A 24,657-nucleotide genomic window follows, 5' to 3' on the forward strand; every position below is an offset into this window, starting at 1 on the left:
AAAATTTTATGAAACTTAAAAAAATTTAACATTCACCCCCAGTATTCCATGTGTATGTGTATATTAATTGTGCAGTCTCTGAATATTTGTAATACGGCTAAGAGCTATACTTACTAATTTTATAATATCCATTAAAAGCTATATGCCCAAATTAGAAGCCAAAAAACATCACAAAGATGAGAACATTAACGACCTTTAAGGGCAATTAAGAAATAAATCTTCTTTCCGGGAAAAATACAAAATGTAGAAAATAAAGCAGCTATACCTTGATGGCTAAGGCATGCCTTTCATTGCATAATAGCCACACGACTTTACAAAGAGAAATATGGATTTCATTTGAAACAAGGACTTGTTCCAGGGACACCACCCACATTGATCATCCATGTTCTTTGTCAAAACTCAACAATAAAATAAAAACAACGTAATAATGCTTGTATTTCCTGAATGAAATTCAGGACACGATCATATTCATCAGTTACTCATTCCACATATCTGCGAATTCATCAGGTTCCAGCTTGTTCTCAAGTTCATGTACTTTCCTCCTCTGCTTTGCTTTAATTTTCTTTGCATATTTGCCAGCCTTTTTACGTTTTTCTGCTGCACGAATCTGAGAATGAAAGCAATGTGTTTATCAGACAAGAAACTTATCCAATGCTACAACTGAAACCAATCTAAAACATATATTGTTCCATAGCAGTGACCTGCTAGTAATTGTGGGCTTCCATTTAAGCTTTGAATGCCACCAGCTCAAATTAAAAATCCATGCTAAGATGTATCCCAAAGAAAATGCAGTTTACTTGTTTTTATCACTTGTATTGCACAAAAATGTTTCCAAATCCATGCCTCTTTCTGATCTTAACCTTATACCAGCTAGCCACCAATGCAGGTTGTGACCTTCGGTAATATTAATATAAATATGTAACTCATTTGTTAAGAATCTAAATCCAAAAAGAACAACAAAAAGAGGGAGCAATATTTGAGCAATCAACTGCAATAAATTAGTAAGTTAATGATTCAAGAAGAATACAATCGTACAAATTAGATTGAAATGTAGAATTCAATCTTTAACAAAAATTTTAAAGCATTTTCTCCATGCTGTAGCGAAAAGATGTAAGGTCCTTACCAATAGGTTTGGGCATGTGATATTTTTCAAAGAAAAATCTAGTGTTTTTCTAAGTAGAGCTGAACTTGTTGCATGTCTGAGAGAATGTGGAGGGTATCATGAGCTCTTTGTATTTAGTCATTTAAATTGAGTCTTCGACAATGTATTGTAAATCTGTACATGGGCTTTGGAATTAAAAATAAGTCAACAAAATTTTTTTAAATAGGAAAATTTGACAGAATGGCATGTTTGAGGGCAAATTTCTCTTCAGGTTCGCCCGGATCTGTCTGGGCCTGACCCACAGTCAGTGGGCAGAACCCTGTCCAGACCCACAGTCCGTGGGCAGAACCCCAAACCAGGTTCAAACCGAACAGGGACTCAAGTCTCTGAGCAGTGGATCAGTAAAGTTTGTTTGTCCACTTAATGCACAATAATAGAGAATGCTAGACTGGGATAGTGATGTAGATCAGATTGGATAACTAAATATAGATAAATTGTTGTTCCAGGACAGCTCAGATCTTTAGTTATTAATGCATGATACTCAAGAGGAGAGTATAATTGGAATGATACAATGTCTGTGTGTCATATTGGGGATGAATATGATGCACTAAACCATTTTAACAAAATGTAAAATCACTCATCAATTTGTTTTATGCACCATTTTATTTGATTAGAACAAATAAAATACTGAATTCAAAAAATTAGCAACAGATACAGTACTCAATGTAGCAGTCATATTGCAAAGCATTGAATAAATTTTATAATCTTCCCCAAGTGCAAGAAACATGGACTGTTGCCTATCACAACTAAATGATCCAAGAATCAAAACCTTCCAGTGTGCCCCACAAGTTCAAGTAGAATCCATGTTGTTGCAGAACAGTGGATGTGCCAAAGGAGTTTGCAATCAATAAATTCAAGTGTTGTATGTAGGTATATATGAGTGAAAAAGTGAATCAGCTAAACGTAGATGTTTAAATGTAGAAGCATAACCCACTCCCTAATAACTACCAAGCAAGTTTGCTCTAATAAAAACAAAGAAGCGACTACAAGATACCCACCTTATAAATAATCTTTAAAAAGTATATCTTCTACATTCTTATGGACATGTTCAAGTTAAATGTACTGGATAAGTTTAAAAAGAACATAAAACATCAGAAAAAAAATGTAATTGGAAAATCTGGTCCAGTGGATTCTCAAGGTAATATCAGATAAAGATCTCAAGAAAATTCCAACTTAACACATTGGAAAAGTAGCTCTAACATCTTGCCATGTAAGTTCATGAGTGTACTCAGACAACTTGCCAGAGAAATAGATATAATCAATGCAATCATAGTTAGATACAAATGTTTTACATCTTTCTATGCTTCTTCTATAATCCAAGCAATCATAGTTAGATACATGTTTGCATACAGTGTAAACTAAAAAAAGATTCTTTTACTTACTACATACTGCTTCTAACATCAAGCACTTACAATTGGCTACTAATCTGACATTTCATAAACATGTCACTGTAATTAGAAAAATGGAATAAGATATGTTATTATATCCATTTTCTTGCTAAGATAGACAGAACAGAATGACCTTAAGCGGTAACTCGACAGGTCTTTCATAGTGGTCAGGTGAAAGTTTTGCAAGTTTGATAGAATATATTCCTGAAAGCATCTAAGCTTACAGATAATCTTTAAGGAGAATTTACCAGTCAAAATATGTAAAAATATACATATGAAATAATTATGGCAAGTTGCAATAATAAAATGACTGAATATATGAAAAATGATCAAATTACCTGGTTTGGAGAGATGTAGAAAGGATTTTCATATAATGTCTGACCAGTAAAGCTATTACCAAAAATTTTTATTGGATTCAAGCAAAATCGAGGGCCAACCTGAAAATGGAAGACAATTAGTTGGCTGCAATAAAATCAGGACCCATCAAATCCATGAACATCAGAAAATAGTATTTTCAATTTTCAAGCAATTAATAGCAATGATACAGTATAAAATTTTGCAAAAGAAGTAAACCTCTGTAAGAATGATGAGTACTCGTACCTCTATAAGAGTCATTTTATCCAAACCACCTCGCTCAATTTTCTCGGTGCCATGATGTGGAACAGTTATCTGAATGTTCAACAGAGCATAAATGTTGTAACAACCAAGGTAAACATGAAAGTTACAAGAACAAGCAACTTTCGCTAAAAAACTTTGCCCAGATTAAAAGAAATAGTAAACAGAGCTATTTGTCAACAAGTTTACTACTCCTTTGCTTATGTATAAAGAAAATGATCAGCTCAACAAACTAACATGTTCTGTTAATCTTACATTATTGTAGAAACAATCAGTTTGAACACATTTCATGTGACTGAGTGCTGATAGAAAAATTAAATAGACATTTCCTGACTTAGCACATCCACATACTAAGTGACAAGTTTAAAAACATTTTTTACTTGGACACAAGTGACACAACCTTATTGTCATGGCTACTTCGTTTGCAAAGCAACGATTACAGTAGTCTTATAATATATTGTTAAGTTGAGGTGTTGTTGAGGTTCTAGATGTAGCCACTATGTTGGTTGGTCATAGTGGTCAGTATTGCATTCTGCAGCTTAATTCACCATGACATTTTACTATTCAGGAGTTAGATTTTAAATGCCATTGAATAAAATATAGGGACTAACACTCCTCGTTCTTATAATATAAGCAAATACCAGTAGGATATAGAGGTGTAACCTTTTTTAATTGTAGTCTAAGCTCCCCATTGTATGCACATGTTATGTTATACTTTTGTGCTTATTTGGTGGATGGGTGCCCCTATATAACAACATTGTGAGTGCTAGCATCTTGTTAGATTTCCCTATTTGTGTTGTTGCTTGCAAGTAAACATCATCTGGTATCAAAGCATAATCCTTCCCTACCTACACTCTGTTAAAACTTCCTTTTTTTGGTTGTGTTTCACACATATTGGCCATCATTATGAATATTTTAGTTTAGCAAAAAATAAATAAAGAAATACAATTTTTATTGTTATGATTATTGTTCTGATTGATTGGTTGTTTTTCAAAACAATCTATCTTGTTCAAAAGAAAAGAGATGACAACACACTGATACATCTCTACCTGCACGTGGGCTGTTAATCTAATTAATTTCTCACATTGTAGTTTCTATTAAATAAAGCAAGCTTCTTTTATTTGTTTCACTGTACAAAAACAATGGAGACCTTCCTTTCAATCATATTTCACCCATTTATGTTAAGAACATCTCTACTTATCTTTTCTCTTTTATAAAGCAATTGAAAGTCCTGTGTAATGTCCTCTTTTTGAACTGACAGCATAGGAGAAGCATTGGACGAATGAACTGGTAGTGCAGGAATTGTTTGGGTCAGTTAAAACACAAAACAAGGCAGATGAGTCAGTTAGGTTCAGTTAAATAAGGATGTATTTGTCAGTTAATTGCCATCATTTGAGGAAGGAGCTTGCTAGTCCGACTGCTATCGATTGAGGACTGGATTGCCTATGATTGAGAAAGCATAGAGAGTCGACGCAATGCTGGGAGGAAAAGAAAAAGACACTTGAAATCTAACAAAACAAAAAGCATTTATTTTCTTGGGCTGGACATTGTGTTTCAGCAGCTGTCACTTGGAGACAAAACCCTTAAGGCATAGAGATCAAACTTTTTAAGGACAGAAACCCTTATACAGTAGACCAACATTCAAACTAACATCTAGAATACTATTAGTGTCTAGTTCTATGTGGGCATGTTTAGTACAGCGTTTTAGTTTGATGAATCTCAATTTGATTATGAACCATTTTGAAGAAATATTTAAAAATACATAAAAATGATTGCTGTAGCATTTCTGGGTATTTATGAATCTGTTTTATAACTGTTGTACTTCTAGGTTTATTTTATATGGCATTTAATATAAATTATTACAGTTGCATCAGAGCTAACATCCTGCCAGCCTGTGAATCATCGAGGCAATTTTGTGAAATCTAACAAAAAGAAGGCAGATCTTTTTCATGATACACTGACAGGAACTCAGAGGAGCCAAGCTAGAACGATTGAGATAGTAGAATGAAAGTTGTAGCTTCAGAGCAGCATATAAAATTCAAACCCAGCTAGAACATTACAAAAAGAAGGAAGGTCAACTACAAATAACTGACCACTAGCTACTCCCATTCCAAAGCCTACCAAGCCTATGTTCCTGTAAAAAGATGAGTAAACTGAACTTGAGAATCTGAGATAACCACTGCAGACGAGATGGACACAATCTTTGAGCAACATCAAAGAAGTAGAAGATTTAAAACTACAATATCTTTTGTGTGATGTCCCATTCTCAAACTAAGATTAGTTCCCATAAACATTACCCACTGAGATCATTCAAATTCAAGAAGTCCCCCGTGGAAATGAATTTGTAAATAAGTTTTGAAAAGAGACTAAACAATCTTTATATCAACCATATCCGAATTAGCAATCCTACAGATCAACTGAGGCAAGTATCGATTTAGCATATTAAGTTTACAAAGGCATCGATGATTGATAAGGAAAAATAATTACATTAAGGATGGATAGAGACAATAGACAATGGCATTCTAACAAGCATCGATTAAAAATGAAGATCAATAGATCAATTTAAAGAAAAACTAATCATAAGGTTAGTCAAGCAATGATTAAAGAATTGTATAGCAATAATGATCAACATTCCTTAACGTTATCGTCAAGTAAATCAGGCATATTTAATCGATAAAGTAGAAAGAAAGACTAATCGATTTTATGCAGAATTAAGTTGGGAAATGACAGTGATTCTAATATGGACTTATTGGTGATTAAGTGAAAAGTTACCACTAACTGATTGAAGGCTAAGGGATGCATTGGCATGTAGGGATCAGATATCGATTATAAGGGTAGCAATTAGTGAAGTCTAGATCGATAAAAATATTTGTCATAATATGGTGCGATTAGCATTAATGAGAGGAGGCAATGATAAATAGGCATGTCTTTTGGAATACAACTCTTTAATCATGACCGCCTGAAGAGATATTAATAGAGGATCAGAAGTCTCTTCGAGACAGGGAAGTTATTAGTCGGATTTCATATTCACAGCACTCAGGGAGCCCTTTTGTCAACTGAGCACGAGGGAGGGATATCATCCGTCCCACAACAAGGTGAACTACGCACAATTAGAAAGTAATAATAAGACACAGCCCCGCACTATAGCAGGGTATAAAGGTCAATCGGACACAGCTAGTCGAGTAAGAGATAGTCCTCATATCTTCATCGCATGATCATATAGAAACAGTAATTATTTCATTCCTATTAAAAATAATCATTATATCGGATTCCATTGACCGGATGTTGTACCATAATAAATTTCATTATTTCTATTTAAATATACATATGTAATCAAGTATCAAAACCATTAATTACTAAGGTAGAATGGCTTACTTAGGCAAATTGAAGTTGACTTCATAGTATCGGTTGCAAGCTATAGTTATCCTTTTGAAGACAAATTCTAAGTATCACTAAAAGGGATATTACATTTTGTTAATTACTTGGAGATATTTGGCAAGAAGCCTCAAAAATGGAAAGGCCCAATAGTTGCCAAAATGCCAACAAAAAGGAATTGAAGTAGAAGGCAAACAAATTGAATCCTCTTACTTTTGATGGTGGTAGTAGCAACAAATTCTCACACCAAGAAAGTGTTTTTCTCGATGAACACAATCAGAAATCAAAATTTGCATGTTGAATACAAAATCAAAATATTTTAAACTTTAAAGAAATATTCTAGTTGTTTCTAGCAGTGTCCAAGAAAAACCTATCAAGAATTCAAGCCTTGAAAAGATACAGTCATTATCTTGTGCATTTGGGTATTAAGTTGATAATTCAGAACAGCAACAGGCAACAGAACAGTATATTGCTGACTATGCACCTAAGCATTTTGTAGAGGACTTCTCAGGGTTCCCTATCCCATGCGTCAAGGACTCAAGAGTGCAGCCATGCATCAAGATACCTTAAAGATCCTAGCCTCACCTTTTTATCATAGTTGAGGAAGTAGACGTTTCTAAGCCTCAACTGTCAATGGCAATTGGACTGAGCTTACAACATTTAATTGGTATGGTAAAGGGTCTAATTTGTGGAAGATAGTGCAATGCGTCCAAAATATTTGATCTTGAATAACGATTTGAGATCCTAGGCCATTAAGAGGAAATTATCTGAAGAGAACATACTTCGGAAAGACCAGAGGTACTTGGATGTCACTGCACTACTTGTGGGAAAGCAACTTTGGAAATGGACAATTTGTTATGTTCCCTTTTTGAAATGGCATGGGAGTGGCATTGAATGAGTGAACTGTCAGCATAGGAATAATTAAGATTGGTCAAATCCCGAAATAAGGCTCATGAGTCAATTAAGTGTCCTTTAAATAAAGAGGAATTTATCAGTTAATTGCCGAAGGAACTTGTTAGTCAGAGTGCCATCAATTGAGGACTGGATTACCTATGATTGAGGAAGCATGGAGTACATAGGCAGTGCTAGGAGGAAAATTAAATGACACTTGAAATCTGACAAAACAAAACTCATTTCTTGTCCTGGGCTGGATGTTGTGTTTTGTTGAGATCAAGCTTCTTGAGGATAGAAAACCTTAAGCAGCAGACCACCATTCAGACCAACATCTGGAATACCAGTAGTGTCCAGTTCTGCATGTGGGTGTGTTTAGTGCACTGTATTAGTTTGATAAAACTCAACTTGCTTATATGCTGTTTTAAAGAAATATTAAAAAATACAAAAATATTTATTGCTGTAGTATTTCTGGGTATTTCTGGGTTTGTCATATTATTGCTGTACTATTTCTGGATGTTTCTGGGTTTGTTTTATTACTGCTGTAATATGTCTAGGTTCTTTTATGAGCATTTAGTAGAGGTTATTACATCTTGTCTATGGTCAGACCATATTCACCATTGAATACTCATTGTATAAGAGAAGTAAGATGGGTAATGGGCAACAAACAAAGCATGTTCAAAGATATTTTCCATTGCCGCATTGGCTAAGAGCATATTATGCTCCAACTCTGGCAATCATGCTCAAGACGGCCAATTGACAGAGCCACTTCTACAACCAATCATCTTGTGCTCAAGGCACTATCAGGCATTTGCAGGGAGCCGCTTGAAAGCATGTATAACAATGGCAAGCAAATGGCAATGTCTTTCTGGTAGGAATCACCAGTCATGCACTTAGTGAGCAAGAGCATAGCATGGTACTCCAGAGAGATATTGTCATTGGGCTCCTATAGAAATAAGTTGATTAATGTACCGCATAACCCTTCAAGACTTTGAGCTAACTTAAGATCGTGACTACTACTTATCTACAGCAGAAGCCAAAGCAAGAATTCCCATAACCACAGCACCAATGTGTAGGCATCTAATATACCACCCATGCAAGTAACACCTCCTCCATATAAAACTATTACACTTAATTTAGCTACCAAAAGTTACCAAGCAGAAATCAAGCATTTGTGTACAAGAATGAACGTTTTAGCATATTGCAACATATCCTTATTAAATACCTAAAAAGGCTATGATACAACCCTAAAACTACCTCTTACAGTGTATAAACTTACCTGGTAATTCCGAAACCAGATGTGATTATCAACAATGGAGAAAACAAAGACATGATCGAAGAAAGGCTTTGCTTTCCTGTGATCTTTTGGTGTGCCAAAGATCTGCAAAGAACCAGTACAAATGTCAACATATAAAATTTTCTCACCAATAGTGACACCATAGTTATAAACTTATAACTGCATAACAATGATGAATCTGAAAGAGATTTTGACAGTCAATAAATAGCATTTAAGGAAACTGAAACTACTGAATACACAATAAATCAACCATTCCATGTCTTCAAAATCAGAAAATCGTTTAAAGCAAAAAATCTTCAGTAACTGTTGGACACATACTGGTCACCTTATTCCTTAAACAAAAATCAAAAAATTGCCCTCCTGGTTTTTGTCATGCCTGTTAGTGGAAAGATTTTCTTCCAGATTATCTACCTGTTTCATGTTTACCTAAGAGAGAATCATAGCAGTGACCTTCTCTCATCTTTCACAGTATATTCTAAATCTGTTCTAAGAAACTAATTATGGTAAGCATCAACAAAGATACTAGAATACTTCATAATTTAAGCCAAGGTACAGAAAAAAAATGCGTTTTCACAATCCACATTAAACAATGTTCAAAAACTTCCCATTCAAGGGTTAATAGATTCTTCAAGAAAAATAAAGCAAAGAAAATGTAAGGCTCCACATAGAGTAGTATTTTTTTATGGGGCTTTGAAAGGTAACCTGGGAATAGAAAGTGCAGGATATGTAGGAGGAATTTGAACTAGGGGGTATGAAACCTTTGGGCCTAAAGACAAACAATGAAGCAAAATGGGAAGCCCTAAGAGCAGATATCCAAGTGACATTTATGACAGGCAATAGAGAGAAAAATTGAAGGAAGTTCTCAAATAATGGTAAATGCATTGAATAAAGCTTATTGCCCAAATTGAAAACTACGAACTCTATTAGAAGAAATGTTGCCTTGGATAAAAAAATTGACAATGTGAAGGTGAATAATTGCTTTAGAGAGCAGAATGGCATAGCTGATTTTCTTGCAAACCAACGTATAAATCTAATAGAATATTCTTCTGTGGAAAGTACTGATATATCTGATTTGCTCAACGCCTTCAATGAATAAGAGATCAGGTTATTTGCTATATTGCTCATAATGGCAAGTGAATACTAAGGAGATTGCGGTGTCCATTTTGTATGCATAGAGAAAGGAATTTGATAAATGAAAACAAGAATATTTTATGTTCTGAGATGCTGTAACAGTAAAAATAAGATGAGATATTCAATCTTATTGTTGGTGTGTGGTTGCTGCATTATTGGTCTGGGGGTATTGGATATCGAGTGCTACAACTTCTGGAAGCTTTTTCTGGGTGGGATTGTTATAGTAGCAACTGGTAAAGCAACTAAGATCCTTTGAGCTCTGGATAAGTTACAGACCAACTGCTTGAAAGTTCGAAACTAAGGTTTTTAAAGCCATTTTGGAAGCTGGTGGTTTAGAGGACGGTAAGGTTCAAACTCGAACCATGATTTTAAACGAACACTTCAGCTAGCAGTTCACAACAAGGAGATAAGGAGAGCATTCAAGCTATGTTGATGTGTCTGCAAGAGGAGGTGGTTTATGGGGGTGAAGTAATGAAGGAAAAATAAGAGAAGTCCGTTAGAGATGAGAAAGGCAAACAGAAAGTGGAGGATGCCAAAGTGGAATTTAGGGCAATGCAAGAGGAGGTTAGAGATCTAATCGCAAATGTCCATGCCCTTTAAGGATTTGAACTTGGATTCATAATTAAAAAAACATGGCGATTACTAATCACAGAGACATCTTAGAGATTTCCAATGGTTTTTAAAGCCATCTGGGAGCTGGTGGTTTAGAGGATGGTAAGGTTCAAACTCAAACCATGATTTTAAACGAACACTTCAGCTAGCAGTTCACAATAAGGAGATAAGGAGAGCATTCAAGCTATGTTGATGTGTCTGCAAGAAGAGGTGGTTTATGGTGATGAAGTAATGAAGGAAAAATAAGAGAAGTCCACTAGAGATGAGAAAAGCAAACAGAAAGTGGAGGATGCCAAAGTGGAATTTAGGACAATGCAAGAGGAGGATAGAGATCTAATGGCAAATGTCCATGCCCTTAAAGGATTTGAACTTGGGTTCCTAATAAAAAAACATGGTGATTAATAATCACAGAGGCATCTTGGAGATTTCCGATGGATATACCTTGCCACTACTGGAAAATGATATTCTAAACAGGGATATATCTATGGTCTTCAGTTTTCTGGGCTGGAAAAGGAAGTAGGTCTATTTTGCAAATAATGAAGTTCATGCTTATATCTAGGAATGCAGTTTATAACTGAGCATATGATCACTGGTACTCGGCTCAGGCAGGTGGCAGCATGGCTAGTTGAGGTTTGGCTGAACTTATATGATATGAACATTTTTATCTCTCTTGGCTACACCTAGGTGGTGGGTGGTACTAGTTGTTCTCTGTTATTATGCCTTTTAAGTTTTATGTTATATAGGTTGTGATAATCATGCTTCATTAACATTGCTATGCCCATGTATAAGGTTGTTCACGCAGTTTTAGTTCTCTATATGGTTTTAACGTATGCTGTTAACAGAGAGAAGGCTCCATATACAAAACCCCAATAATATATCTAAATAAATTGCTCAAAAACTTTCCGCCAATACAAAAACTAATATGTTGCAGGGATGTTATATCCTATGTGCCTTTGCTATTATGAAACAACACATAAATCAAACTTAACCAAACTAATATGCCCTGCAAAAAGATGCGGTTAGCTCCCTTCAAGGTTATTCCTAGAACAAGCAATCAGCTAACAAATTCAAGTAGGTAATAAAAAGCCCATTTAACCAGCAAATTTCCAATTCATGTGGTGCTTTATCAAGATTTATGAAAAATTTGAAGATTAAAAAGATAAAAATACTATTAAATATTAAAAAGTCACTGTTGGAACACATTAGTGTAAGTATTAAAATAATTTCCAGTTTTTTATCACAACTAAACCTTATTTTAGTCAATCTTATTGACCTATGTTTTTTGACCAGTGGTTCACAAGAAGCATCTATCACATACATGAATAATCCATATAGCACAACAGTTGCAAAAGGTTTTGCAAATGGGTAGCAAGCGAAGTGGACTTGATCATGAAGGGAACTCGACGTTTAAGCACACTTAGTTGAACTAGTGGGATGGGTGACCTTCCAAGAATTCCCAATGTTTCACCCTTGTGACCATCCCCTAGAGTGCAATGAGTGCCCTATGGATCATTCATGCTAACAAGAGATGGATTCTTGTGAACCACTACTCTCAAAATATAGGTCAATGGGTGACTCAAAAACTATGCAAATAAATCATCACATTATTTGACACAATGAGAAAAACCACCTACATGATAATGAATGAGCTAAGAAGCACTATAATGAACAATTCATAAATCACAACACTTGAAGGCTTTGCAAATGGGGTAGAAAGATAAGTAGGCTTGGTCTTTAGGGAAACTCCATGGTTTAAGAATTCTTGAGTCAAAGTAGGATTAACAAGTGACCTCTTGGGAAGTCTCAATGCTTCCCCATATGAGCATCACCGAGATTCAACAAATGATATGTAGACCAATCATGCTCACCAGATAGATGCCTATGAATCACTAGTCATGAAATATGGGTAATATGGATAGAGGAGATTGACTCAAAAACCATGCAACTAAATCTTTAATAGAACATCACATAATTTATGTACCGTGGAAAAGCACCTACTAGATAATGGATGAACTAAGCAGTGCCACAATGAAGGGTTCATAAGGCACAACACTAGTCAAAGGTTTTGAAAATGTGATAGAAAGCTAAATAGGCTTGATCTTGAGGAAATTTTATGGTTCAGTGTGCTTGAGTTTTAGTATTGGGACGGGTTACCTCCCAAAAAGTCATGATGTTTCACCCATGTGGGCATCACCTAGATGCAATGAGTGCTATATGGACCATTCATGTTCATGAGAGATGGGTTGTTGTGAACCAAAATTCATAAAATATAGGTAAGGGATTGACTGAAAAACTAAACAATTAAATCCTGAAAAAACATCACATAATTTGACAAACTAAAAAATACCTCCTGCTTGTAAAATTTCCAATTCTTCTAGTTGTGTATTTTCCCTTTCTATTAAAATAGTTTTAAAATTTGACTTTCCAAATTTTTGTCAGCAGCATGTAAATGAATTCTTAATGTAACATGGAATAAAAAGAATCCCTTTACAACACCATATTACCAAATATCAGCAATTCTAAATTTCTACTCTTTAACAGGAAATCGCTTGAAGTTTGATAGCTTTTCCAAAACCATTGAGAACATGCAACTGCATATTTCCATAACATGGAATATAAATATTGAAAAAAATTGTGACATATCCTACTTGAGTGATAATCTCTTTCAAGAGCTGCCAATGAGGTTGTGTATCAAAATCTGATGCAAATGTCAGAATAGGTCGTGAACCTTTAAGATGGTTCCCTGTCAGCTTGAGTTCTTCCATTGTGTGAACTGCAGATAATAGCATAAAAATTATCAAATAACTTTAACCATTAACACCCAACACAGAGTAGAAACATTCATGAAACTATTATTAGTTATTTCTTGGAAACCATATTATATGCATGATAAGCTGAAATCAAAATTTAATTTACAAGCTGACAGTAAACATTAAACTCTACAATACAAATGAAGCACACGATCAAAAATTTCCAAGATCAATAAAATATAGCAATATGATACATTCCTACAGCTATAACTTTTTTTTTTCCATCCCTCATTATTTAAAATGAAAACTAATTAGCTTTCTGAAGGTCCATTTAGGTATGAAGTTACCAGACCTACAGGGCAGCTGAGCTTACCAGCATTAACCAAAAATTTAACTGAAGGCCCATTTGGGCACTTTGCCATCCACAAGTAGAGGTCTTTACGCTTCCTGCACTGAAGAAAATATAAAATTTAAATTAGTACAAATCATATACAAAAATAATCATTAGATGTTGCTTCTGGCAAAACCTCCCGTAAAATTAGTTTTCATTAAAACAAACGAAGGAAAGAAGCTCTGGAAAGCTCGCTTCATAAAAGAACAGAAGAGCTGGTAAACTGTTTCATAAAGAGGGTTTTCTGACATCAAAGAAAATGTATAGCACAAAGAAGTTTGATGATTCTTCTTAAAACTGAGTTCAACTAACAGAATGTAGGATGCATTTAATGGAACCTCAATTCTTCAAAGTTGCAAACTACAAATTGGAAAGTGCACACTGGGCAAGCAATTCTTAAAACAAAAGGAATGCCCAAGCATGCAATGGGTAAATAGAAAGTTGCCCTGTTCTGCACCTAACTGCCAATTCAAAGCCCAAATACAAATATTTCCTAAAAAATCAGAGCCAATATATACACAGTATGAAGTCCCTGCAGTAAATATATATGAGAAGAGATATTGGCAAGTTAAAACAAATAAACCAAAGCTATTGAGGAGGAATCAGAATTAAACCTAGATCACACATAGCTAAACCCTAAGAAAGTCAATACAATACATGACAGATGAAATCATCATTGAACAGCTTGTGCTCCTTAACGACAAAAGCATGCAAAAGAAAAATCAGCAAAATAACAATGGTAGATCTAAAGAGTAAAAATCTTTAGGAAAAACTGGTAGAAGATTTCTATGCAGTTGTTCCAAAAACTTTGTACTCTTCATCTCATAAAATGTGAAAACCTTATGTTCTTAACCATAGATTCTTCATTGAGTGAATTTCCTATAGGCAAAATTCAAATTCTGGCACATATCTAAAAAACCTTTCAGCTATGTTTATTTCTGTTCTAACTATACTTTGGCATTAATAATGTTGCCTTAAACATTTATGGTGCTACTCCAATTTGTTTATCAAGCAATATAGCAACGCTTACAAAGGGCCACATTTATTGACTTACAGAAAAAACAATAGAGCATCACATTTCCTTTGCAAATCATTTTTTATTCCTGATAGCCAGAAAATGGCTCTCAAATTAACATGAAAGAAATCCATATCAGGGACCACTGATTTCAGACAACCCCCATAAGTATCTCAGTTGGAAAGACAAAATACATACGAGTAATATAGAACTGCCACCTTTCATTGTTCACATACCTCAAAGAAGAGACAGCCCGTACAATTCCTAAGTTCCACCAGCTCATTCAAAGTGGCACCCTTGTTTTCCTTGGACTCAACCTTATTATCCTTCTTGCAATGGGGTAACAGGGAAACTATATCCATCATCAAGTGCCGATATCTACAAACAAATCCAAATCCCAATATTTCAGTCTTTCAGACATGCTTAAAAATGCTGTTGACAATATTAAAAGCAGAAAAATAAAATATATGCCAGCTGCTGCTTGTTGATTAAACTTCCATTCAATATAATACAGATAGGTAAAAAGCATTCAAGGAATTGTAGAGTAACTGTAATGAGTATGGATTGGTAGTAATGTCAAAAAGTGTAACCGTAATGAGTATGGATTGGTGATAATGTCAAAAGAATGGCAGTATGATGGTAATGAAAGATAACATGGCAACTGAATCCTCATCAAATGCCAATTTCTACAACCAAATTCAATGCCCAAAATTGGGAATTGTTTGATTGATTACTCAGGATATGTTCAATTGTAATGTAGACTGAATAATGCATACAGATAGGTAATAGCATCCAAGTAATTTTAGTCTAACTGTAATGGATGTAATTCAAAAATGAGTTGTGTTCAAATGGTAATGGGGTAAAATGGCAACAAAAACTATCATCAAGTGCCAACGTCTACAAGCAAGTCCAATCCCCAGGATTCTAGACATTGTTCACAAATGTTTTGGACAATATAAAAGAAGAAAAGAAAAACATATGGACACTGCTTACTTATTTATTGAGAAACATATTCAATTGTAATACATATGGACACTGCTTACTTATTTATTGAGAAACATATTCAATTGTAATACAGATTGGATAAGGTAATACAGATAGGTAATTATATCCAAGGGGTTGTAGTGTAATTGAATGGATATGTACTGATAATATCGTCAAACGGGTTGCAACCTACAGGCAATGGGGTACCAGTGCAACTGAATCTGTCATCAAGTTCCAAAATCTACAAGCAAATCCAATCCCCAAAATTCTAGCTGCCGCTCGCCAATATTCCCAACAATATACAACAAGGCGGATAAAAAACAGTTGAGATTGGTTTCTTATTTGTGGAAAATGAATTCAATTGTACTGCAGATCGGATGAATCCAAGAAGTTGCCAAGCACAAGTAAAATTGTGTCAAGTTGCCCTGTTGCAATAAGGACAATAATTACTCCGGGTGACATGTGGTAAGCTTCTTCTCTAACTATTATGAAGTCTATCAATCGGAGAAATAACTCCAGCCTACGTGTGGTTAAGTTGTGAGGTGATCTTCTGGCACAACCAAGCAAGCACAATTGGAGTTTACAAATATTAAAAATGCGGTCCAAGCATATCCACCGCTGAGTTATATTGCAGCTCATAACCTTGCCCAAATTGACAAGGTTCATAAAAAACATGTACGGTGACTGGAAGTGTTTTCTAACCGAGAAACCAAAAAAGAAGGGGATTTAGAGATTACCGGTAAACAATGCGTCGTGAACATATGACCAAGATCTTCTCCCTGTTGCGAAATATTCGTTTTTCTGAGTCATTTGCAATGTTCTCTTTATCTTTCTCTTCTTGAGGTGGTGCTTTCCATCCGAGAAGAGTTCGCTTAGGACGTACATTTTCCTCCTCCTTTGAGGTTTGAATTTCTTCTGATTTTTCTGGTTGCTTCCGCTTCTTACCCATCTTTCAGTTCAAATATGCCTCAACAATATATCTCCAACGAAAAAAATAAGAACCTTTAGACCCAGCCAAAAGCCTAATAATACCCTTAAACTCTAGGGCGAAACTCAAAATTTATGAACAGAGCCTGCAATAGATTCATATATAAATGGAATGACTGAAAATAAATTTGACACTCGAGACTAAAATCAAAGACTAGAAACAATAGTGAATATCTCGATGTCTGCATTCTTTTAGGTTTTAGGTAATTGAAGCTTTACCATTTTTATTTAGATTTTAAGTCTGGGGCATTTAACAAGTGTTTTTAAATCCTTAACATTGATTTCTCTTAGTTATTGTTTTTTTCCCGGTAATTGTAGGAGAGAGGAGGAGAGATGTGATATTGTGAGATCAAATCACACTTAAGGGCGTGATTAATTGTATACACATTAAATTAGTTGGAATTTGGATAGATAATTTTAATAAATATAGAATATTAGATGTAAGGGTTTAGGGTTGTTTAGTTTTAAAATGGATGATAGAAGAATAATATTGATAATGTTTTAAATTGATTTATTATTTTGTTTGATGTTGTTTTTGGAGTAGATTGTGTGAGTGTGATTGAAACGTTGATCAAAAAGACACTCACACAGTCTATTCCACTAACCAAATTTATGGATTGTGAAAATCTTATATCATTGATTCATCATTTTTTTAAAATTAATTGTCTTGATCTAATGCATGTGTCAAAATTTAAAACTAGCATAGCAAATGATAAAAGTCGATCTCGAGTGTTGCAAAACCTAATTTGACAAGTTAAATTGATTTATCACATGAACGACAAAATGTGTGTTCGAAGAACAACTTGTTTATGCCTTTGTGGTATGTAAATTTGTTAAGGTGGTGTCTAGCAGCATTATTTAAGAGTTTGCCTACTCGATATGTGAATGTGTTCTCCTAGGTCAAACTCCTTAGTAGTTAAGATTGATAATAATGAGCAATATCAAAACACTATACACAAACATGTAAATGGTCTATGTGATGATGATGGGATCTAATTCTTTATTATCTTTTAGAAAACGCAAGGCTTCCTTACAAACTTCATACTTCGCATTTAAAAAATCCTTCTTGTGTGGCTGCTCTTGTGGGTCTTTGGAATTCTATCCCCAATCCTAAAGAGGGTGACTCTTATAGGGAATGGTGGCACTATGCTATTTCACAATGCACTGAATTCCTACGAGCCTTTGGAAAGAGAATGGTATTGCAACGTAACGTAGGGAAAAATCTCTCAAAGGAAAGCTTGAACATAATAGAAAATTATTGAATATCAAGCCAGATGACATAAATCTGCAATCTTCTATAGCTTCTTTGGAAGCACAAATTTGAAAAATGGACAACTATAAGGGTCAAGGTGCAAAAATCAAAGCTAGATTACATTGGGCTAAGGAGGGTAACAGGGGCTCCAAATGTTTCTTAGTTTCCTTAAACACAAACATAAAAAAGAGTATATTGGGGCAATTCAAGATGAGAAGGGCCTTCTTCACACAAAAGAAAAAGAGATTACAACCTTGTTTCATAAATATTATTAGAATCTTTTTAAAGAAGATTAACTTTGGTATGATGTTCAAACTATTTTGGAAGATATTATAAAAGATCATATCCCAAAGAAATTGGATGCTAATTATAGCCAATTTTTAGATAGCAACCTCTCCGTTAAAGATCTTGAGCATGCTATTTTTTTCTATGGCTACTAATAAAAGGCCAGGTATAGATGGACTTTCGGTGGAGTTCTATCAAACAATGTGGTAATTCATTAGAGATGATTTTTATACGTTGTATTTAGAAGCTTTGGAGTCACGCTCGTTAGGGCCATATATTAATAGGGGTCTCATCAAATTAATTCCTAAAGGAAAGAATTAAGATACGATTGTTGGATGGCATCCTATTACCTTGCTTAAAACATCTTACAATTTATTGCCAAAGCTCTTGCTACAAGGATTAAACGTGTGGCTCAAGGTATTGTTAGAGTTGAGCAAACGGGGTTCCTTAGAGGGAGATGTATTCTTGATAACCTTATTCTCACATGGGAAATTTTAGAATGGGCTAAACAATCAAGTCAAAATGCTATCATAATCAAATTGGATTTTGATAAGGCATATGATAGAATGCGTTGGAGATAATTCCTCCTCAAAATGTTGCAATGGTTGGGGTTTGGCTCCAAGTTACGTAAACATGTTGAAATGCTGTATAAAGATGTCAGTGCTCAACTAATAGTTAATAATGAGATATTTGACACCTTCCCACTTCAACACTTAATTATACAAGGATGTCATTTATCTCATTTTCTTTATGTCTTGGATGTTGATGCACTTGGTTATTTGATGCAAAAATACAATCAGATGGGTTTAATCAAGGGTATCTCTCCTCCTTGTAATGTTGTGGTCATGAATTCACATTTTGTTGATGATAGCATGCTTTTTCTTCAAAATTCAGAAGATATTTTGAATGCTATGCATGTTATTAATCTTTATTGCTCAATTTCAGGGTCTAAATTAGCACATCACAAAATTGAGTTCCTCATGACACAAATTGATAAAGCTCCTTGTTGGATCCGCTCAAAATGGAAGCAAATTAAACATAGTTAAATATGTCATTACTAGGGCATTCCCTTCCTGTTTGGGTGTATCTATTATTGAGATGTGGAAATGGTTCCTTAATAAACTGAAAATTAAGTTATTTTCTTGGGGAAACAAGTTTCTATCCTTAGTCAGCAAGATTCAAGTGGTCAAACGAATTTTCTTGGCCTCGCATGTGTATTATTCATCATGTTGGATGCCCTCAAAAAAAGGTCATGATGTATTGGTTCCCAAAAATGGACAACGGGTTTCCACTACTACTCAGCAGAGACCAAGCTGATTTCCTCCAAATATCTATGGAGAGCCACCTCCAACTATCAATATCTGTCGGGCTTGGACCAACAATAACAAGGATAGAAAGTCCTTCTACACTTTAGGCTCTACAAAACCAGGGAGGGTGATCCCTTCAGTAAGATCTCCTACTCTCTACAACGATACTCGGGAACTTACTGAAAATAAAGCAGATTATCTCATGAAAAGACTCAACAGAAAAGGAGAATACTCAAGGATGGCAAATCCTTCAGTGATCCTCAACCTTAAACTGGAATATGAGAAAGGGCGGGGCAACTCTCAGAAAATACATAAAACATAAAAGATATCCTGATATTTATAAGATTCATTATGAGAAATCATAAGGAAGATAAGTCAAAAACTGAAAAACTAAGGACATTTGCTAGAAAATACCAGTGCCTTATCCATTTGGGTCACAGAGTCTTTGAAAAGTGTTACTGAAATCTGATAAAAATTTATCTAATAGTTGGTATAGCCTAGAACAATACTACCTTACAATATCACTCCGCTTACAATCCTTCACATGAACTGCTTATCAAATCCTATGGTAAGTCTTATTTCTCTGTAATCTCATTCAAGCATTTTAATTAACCCCTTGGACTAAAGCATTGAATGGAAGAATACATACATCATAACAATGCAACAAACAAATGAAACCCTTGATCCCATTTGCTTAAAAGAAGATAAAATCATACACAGGAGAGTAAAGATTAGGAAAAATATTTGCATTAATATCATAAGCTATCTTTTATCAGATAATAACCAACAAATTCAAGCACAGAATAACACACTTGAAAAGGGAACTCGCAATTGTTCTATTACTTATTTGCTCTACAAAATAACATTACAGTCCTTATTATTTCCTATTGACTCTCTAAAACTACCTGGAACCTAACCCTATAGAACAAATCTATTTTACAGAGATCCTTCTCAGAAAATTCAAAACCCTAACTAATGGCCTTGAATTCTCTTTTATATAAATTAAGGGAGCAACAAGCTTCAAGCCAAAAGATACTTGTCATCAGAACCAAGCCTTATAGGTTGCACACAATTCTGTTACAAAATATTCTTATCCACATGTTGATGCCCGTGATGAGGTGGAATCAAAATCCTCAACCGATTTTTGGTAGAAACAAAAACACTTGAGTCGCGTCGATATCACCCTGAAACTTCCCGATGGACCCTTAGATGCTTATTTTGTTCCATAGCATTTCTCTTCCTGAAAAGGAAAATAGATCCCAACATGAAACAAAATTTTCCCACCAAAATGGAGGAAAATTTCCAGCCTTTATGCCCTGGATTAGAGAAAATGGAAAGAGGAACTCAGGGGTAAATGGGATTTGTTGAGAAGGCATTGCAGCTTCCATGTTGCTACAGAGATGACTGGTTGCCAATCCTCCCTCAAACAAATCCTTCTTTCAGTCCCCCATGAGCTCCCTCTTGGAACACTCTGCCAACGAAATGCAGAGTAAGAGCGGGGAATATGCCTAGGGTGACTTTTCTAATAAGAAAAAGCTTTCACGCCCCCTCTGGCAATCCCCTGATCTTTCACAACCCCTCTGGCAATGAGTAACATTATACCAGAGAAAGATCATCCATCCAGTGTTACAAAATATGCAACGACTCCATTCATAACTCTGTTCGAACAACATCCTCTTGATAAAGAATTATTCTCAAAAAAATGAAAAAGCTTTTATTTGTTTCTACCCATTTTATCATTTGCCTAGTGAATTTATAATCAGAATTCCTTTCAATGTGGCGGTACTAATCCATGCGAAAATTATCATCATCCTAATATCTTATGCTTATCTTGTCAGCTATGGATTTCAGCAATCATGCATACAACTCAATACACCGTCATCTTCTAGGCCATCACTCCATTGCCACCTGCATGTGTTCACCTTACTTGAATGATTTTATTCTGATCTTATTCCTTTCTCAGTGTACAGTCTCCTGCTGCAAGATCTCTGCCAACAAAAAAATCTCTGAATTCATCAGAGAACTCGTGATCCATCACTCTTGAACAGGAAGCTTATCCAAATCCTTTCACATCTCCGGGCTATCATCTTTGATTGTCTAATCAATCTTGAATCGACAACTCTAAATCCCATTTATTCTCCCTTTTCCCGTGAGCTATGACTGGTGCCTCCAAAATCCCTCCTAACTTCTCATTTGAACTCAACCGCAAATCTCATCCAGCTTGGCAAATCTAATGGTCATTTCTTGCCGACTTAGCACTTTGACTTTCCATCTGTATCCGTGGACCCACAAAATCCTGACTGAACAATGCCATATCATCCTTCAACCAACCTCCATCAACGACCTCACCATAGGTCTTCCTAATCAGCCTGGGACATGTGGCATCATCTCGTGATGTCGCGGTCTGTAATCTCCCTGCAACTTCCATCGCGGGAATACGAGGACCATTTGATCTATTCGATCTTTACCGCTTTGCATACTGCCCGTTAACTCTTCTAGGATTTAAAAGCTGAGCACCTTTTACCTCAGGATAAAACATATTTGTTCATTCTGAGCACGTGCAAATTGATGGGACGGTTAGTAGATCGACCTTTACCGCCTACAAACCAGTAACACAATGCTTTTGACCAGTTACATTGCTAACCCTATTGGTTTCCGTCGATAACACGTGGCACAATCTCGCGATGTCGCGGTCTTTAAAACCCTCGCATCTTTGATCACGAGGAAGAGTGAACCGTTGAATCCATCCTGTCTTTAGCAATTGGTTGAAATACTTTAGGATTTTTGGGCTTAGGGAAATAATGGGTGGGGGTATTTAAAAGGAAACCGGTCATAAGGAAATTTTTTGCAACTTAGAAAAAATCATTTTTCATAAACTGGTTGATCATTACTTAACGTTTAGGAAATAGGATGGCCTTGCGAACGAAAGTGGAACCCTCAGCCTTAAGTGGGAAAAAAGTAACAACATAATATATCATTGCTAAGGTTTTCTTCTCAAAACGCAAGGAAACTTGATAAACCCTAGACCTTGGATCGTTTGCAGAGGATAAAAATTAAAACTAGGAAAATCAATATTTGAGTTCAAGAATTGAAAATTTCATGCAAACAATTTTCAGAGCTATCAGTGGCTCTAGTTGGGGACGCTCATTTCACAAGAATGAAGCAAGAGACCAGAATCTTTGAGTGAAGCAGACCAACTGTAGGGCAGACCCAAAAAAATTACCTGGACAGGGTAACTTCAACATAAAGGAAACTACACTACCAAAGCAAACCTAACTAATGCTCATGGATAACAGTTGCTTTAAGAAAAGTAGAACCTCAAAAATTGTCCATGAATAGGCAATTTTAGAGGGAATTTATTTATAAATCTATTAGGCATAGAGTCAGAAAAACTTACTCTACCCCAAAAGTTTGTGGCCTACAAGATCAAACCACGTATGATGGCCCAATGCCATCTGCCAATGTCAACCAATATTTTCCTCTGTCAAAAATATAGTTATGATCACGTTGCATTTTGAACAATCTAGAGATATCATAACTATATAATTTTTCCTTCCTCAGCATGTTATAAAAAACCTACATTTGAGTGCAACGTCCATTCACCTGAACCTTGCCATCTAGCTTTGCATGACATATACAAAACCCAAACTCACTATCTAAAATGGAGATGAGTTGATAACAGCATTCAACGGGTCTCGTGTCTGCCTCAACAAGCTAAAAAGAGAAGTTAAGAACTTCATACTCTATTATGCAACTGCCATCATAGAAATCGATTTCTTCATTTGCTTGCACCCTTATATCATGCTTATTATTAAAACATTTTTGCAAACAAGATGCAAACTCATTGCAAAGGTCAAAAGGAAATCTCTCATATGCTGGCTCATCCAATATAGTAACAATTTTACAAACATCCATACCAGAACAGTCAATACCTAAAAACCATTCTAATTCACTTCCATTTTTTATTGTTGCGACCAATGTGTCTTGATCCACTTTGTGCACATTCAGATCACTGCATGATGAAAAAACGTCATCATTTACCCTTTCAACAATGGTATCTTCATGTAACATAAAACATTCCAATTTTGGCTTCAAAATGTCATGTGGAGCAACAAGACAACAATCTCCTTCATCTATTTCAAAACCTTGGTCAATATCAATGAACTCCACACTCTCATATTCAATGTTGGTATTTGTAACATCAAAGAGGAATTCATCCTCACATTTACTAGTCATAAATGTTTCTAGGTCAATTTCATAAAAATCCCTCAGAAGATCAAGACAACTGCTTCTAGCATAATCTTTTTCATCTTCTTCAAACTCCCACTCTTCAAATGAAGTTAACTCCTTGCATAAAACTAGTTCATTATAAGATTGATCCCTAAACTAGTTTAATATGATTTACTCATTATTTAAACATGCCACACAATTGTCTATCTCACTGATCTCATCAACTAAAACTGATGGTATCTCATTAACTGAGTTTTCATTATCATATACAACTATTTTCTAAGAGACTAAATTCATATCATCAAAATCTTGCAGACTTACATCCATTTTAGACATAAAACTTTCCAATTCTTCATACTCACTGTCGGATCTATCTAAGATACAAGACTGCAAACCAATTTCCTACAATATACTCTTCCTGGAGCAATTACTGCTACTGTCTTTCAGTAAATTGATTGACATCATATCCATTTCTACATCTAATATGTCAGATACTTTCTCATTAACCTCTTCTTCATCAATATGAGATATAACCATTGTCTAGGACAAGTTCTCTTCACTCAAAGTTTTTGTTCAAATCATAATAAGTAACAGGGCTAATGCGATCAGTAGGGATATAAGGGCCTTGACATGGTTCTTTAGTTTCAAATTCATGCTTTACTTCAAACCCTAACATCTTAGGATAATATAACCTTGCAGATAGTGTTAGGAATCAGAAGGACAACTGAGAGAGGGGGGGGGGGGGGGGGGGTGAATCAGTTGTCAATGAATTCCAACCCAATTATAACTTAATCAAACTTGATAATTAATACCGGTAAACCAAACTCAATGTCAGTTGATAGATTAGCAGTTAATATTAATAGCGGTGCAACTTAATGCATAAAACAGAAAGAGAAACAACATCCACAACACATAACACATAGATTTTAATGTAGAAACCCTATAAGGGGAAAAACCATGGTGGGAAACCTTACCCACAATCAGA

The 24,657-nt window shown here is 35.2% G+C and overlaps 1 protein-coding gene across 1 annotated transcript; it reads right to left on the reverse strand.

The window, feature by feature from the left end:
* Window positions 1-242: 242 nt before the first annotated feature.
* On the reverse strand, window positions 243-16,880 carry LOC131875519 (ribosome biogenesis protein BRX1 homolog 1-like). The gene is made up of 9 exons (XM_059220098.1): window positions 16,818-16,880; window positions 16,349-16,591; window positions 14,864-15,005; window positions 13,595-13,673; window positions 13,120-13,244; window positions 8,711-8,812; window positions 3,151-3,219; window positions 2,889-2,987; window positions 243-607 (listed from the first exon to the last, which is right to left on the reverse strand). Exons 2-9 carry the CDS (start codon window positions 16,558-16,560, stop codon window positions 476-478), a joined length of 960 nt encoding a protein of 319 aa, XP_059076081.1. The 5' UTR covers window positions 16,561-16,591; window positions 16,818-16,880; the 3' UTR covers window positions 243-475.
* Window positions 16,881-24,657: the final 7,777 nt, after the last annotated feature.

Source organism: Cryptomeria japonica, chromosome 4 (genome assembly GCF_030272615.1).
Source record: "Cryptomeria japonica chromosome 4, Sugi_1.0, whole genome shotgun sequence".
In the NCBI taxonomy this organism is placed as follows: domain Eukaryota; kingdom Viridiplantae; phylum Streptophyta; class Pinopsida; order Cupressales; family Cupressaceae; genus Cryptomeria; species Cryptomeria japonica.

Coding starts and splice junctions, on each gene's coding strand:
- LOC131875519 (XM_059220098.1), bottom strand. CDS start 16,560: ATGGGTAAGAAGCGGAAGCAACCAGAAAAATCAGAAGAAATTCAAACC. Junction 13,674..14,863: donor CGGGCTGTCTCTTCTTTGAG/GTATGTGAACAA, acceptor TATTTTCTTCAG/TGCAGGAAGCGTAAAGACCT. Junction 608..2,888: donor TCTACATCTCTCCAAACCAG/GTAATTTGATCA, acceptor TTTCATTCTCAG/ATTCGTGCAGCAGAAAAACG.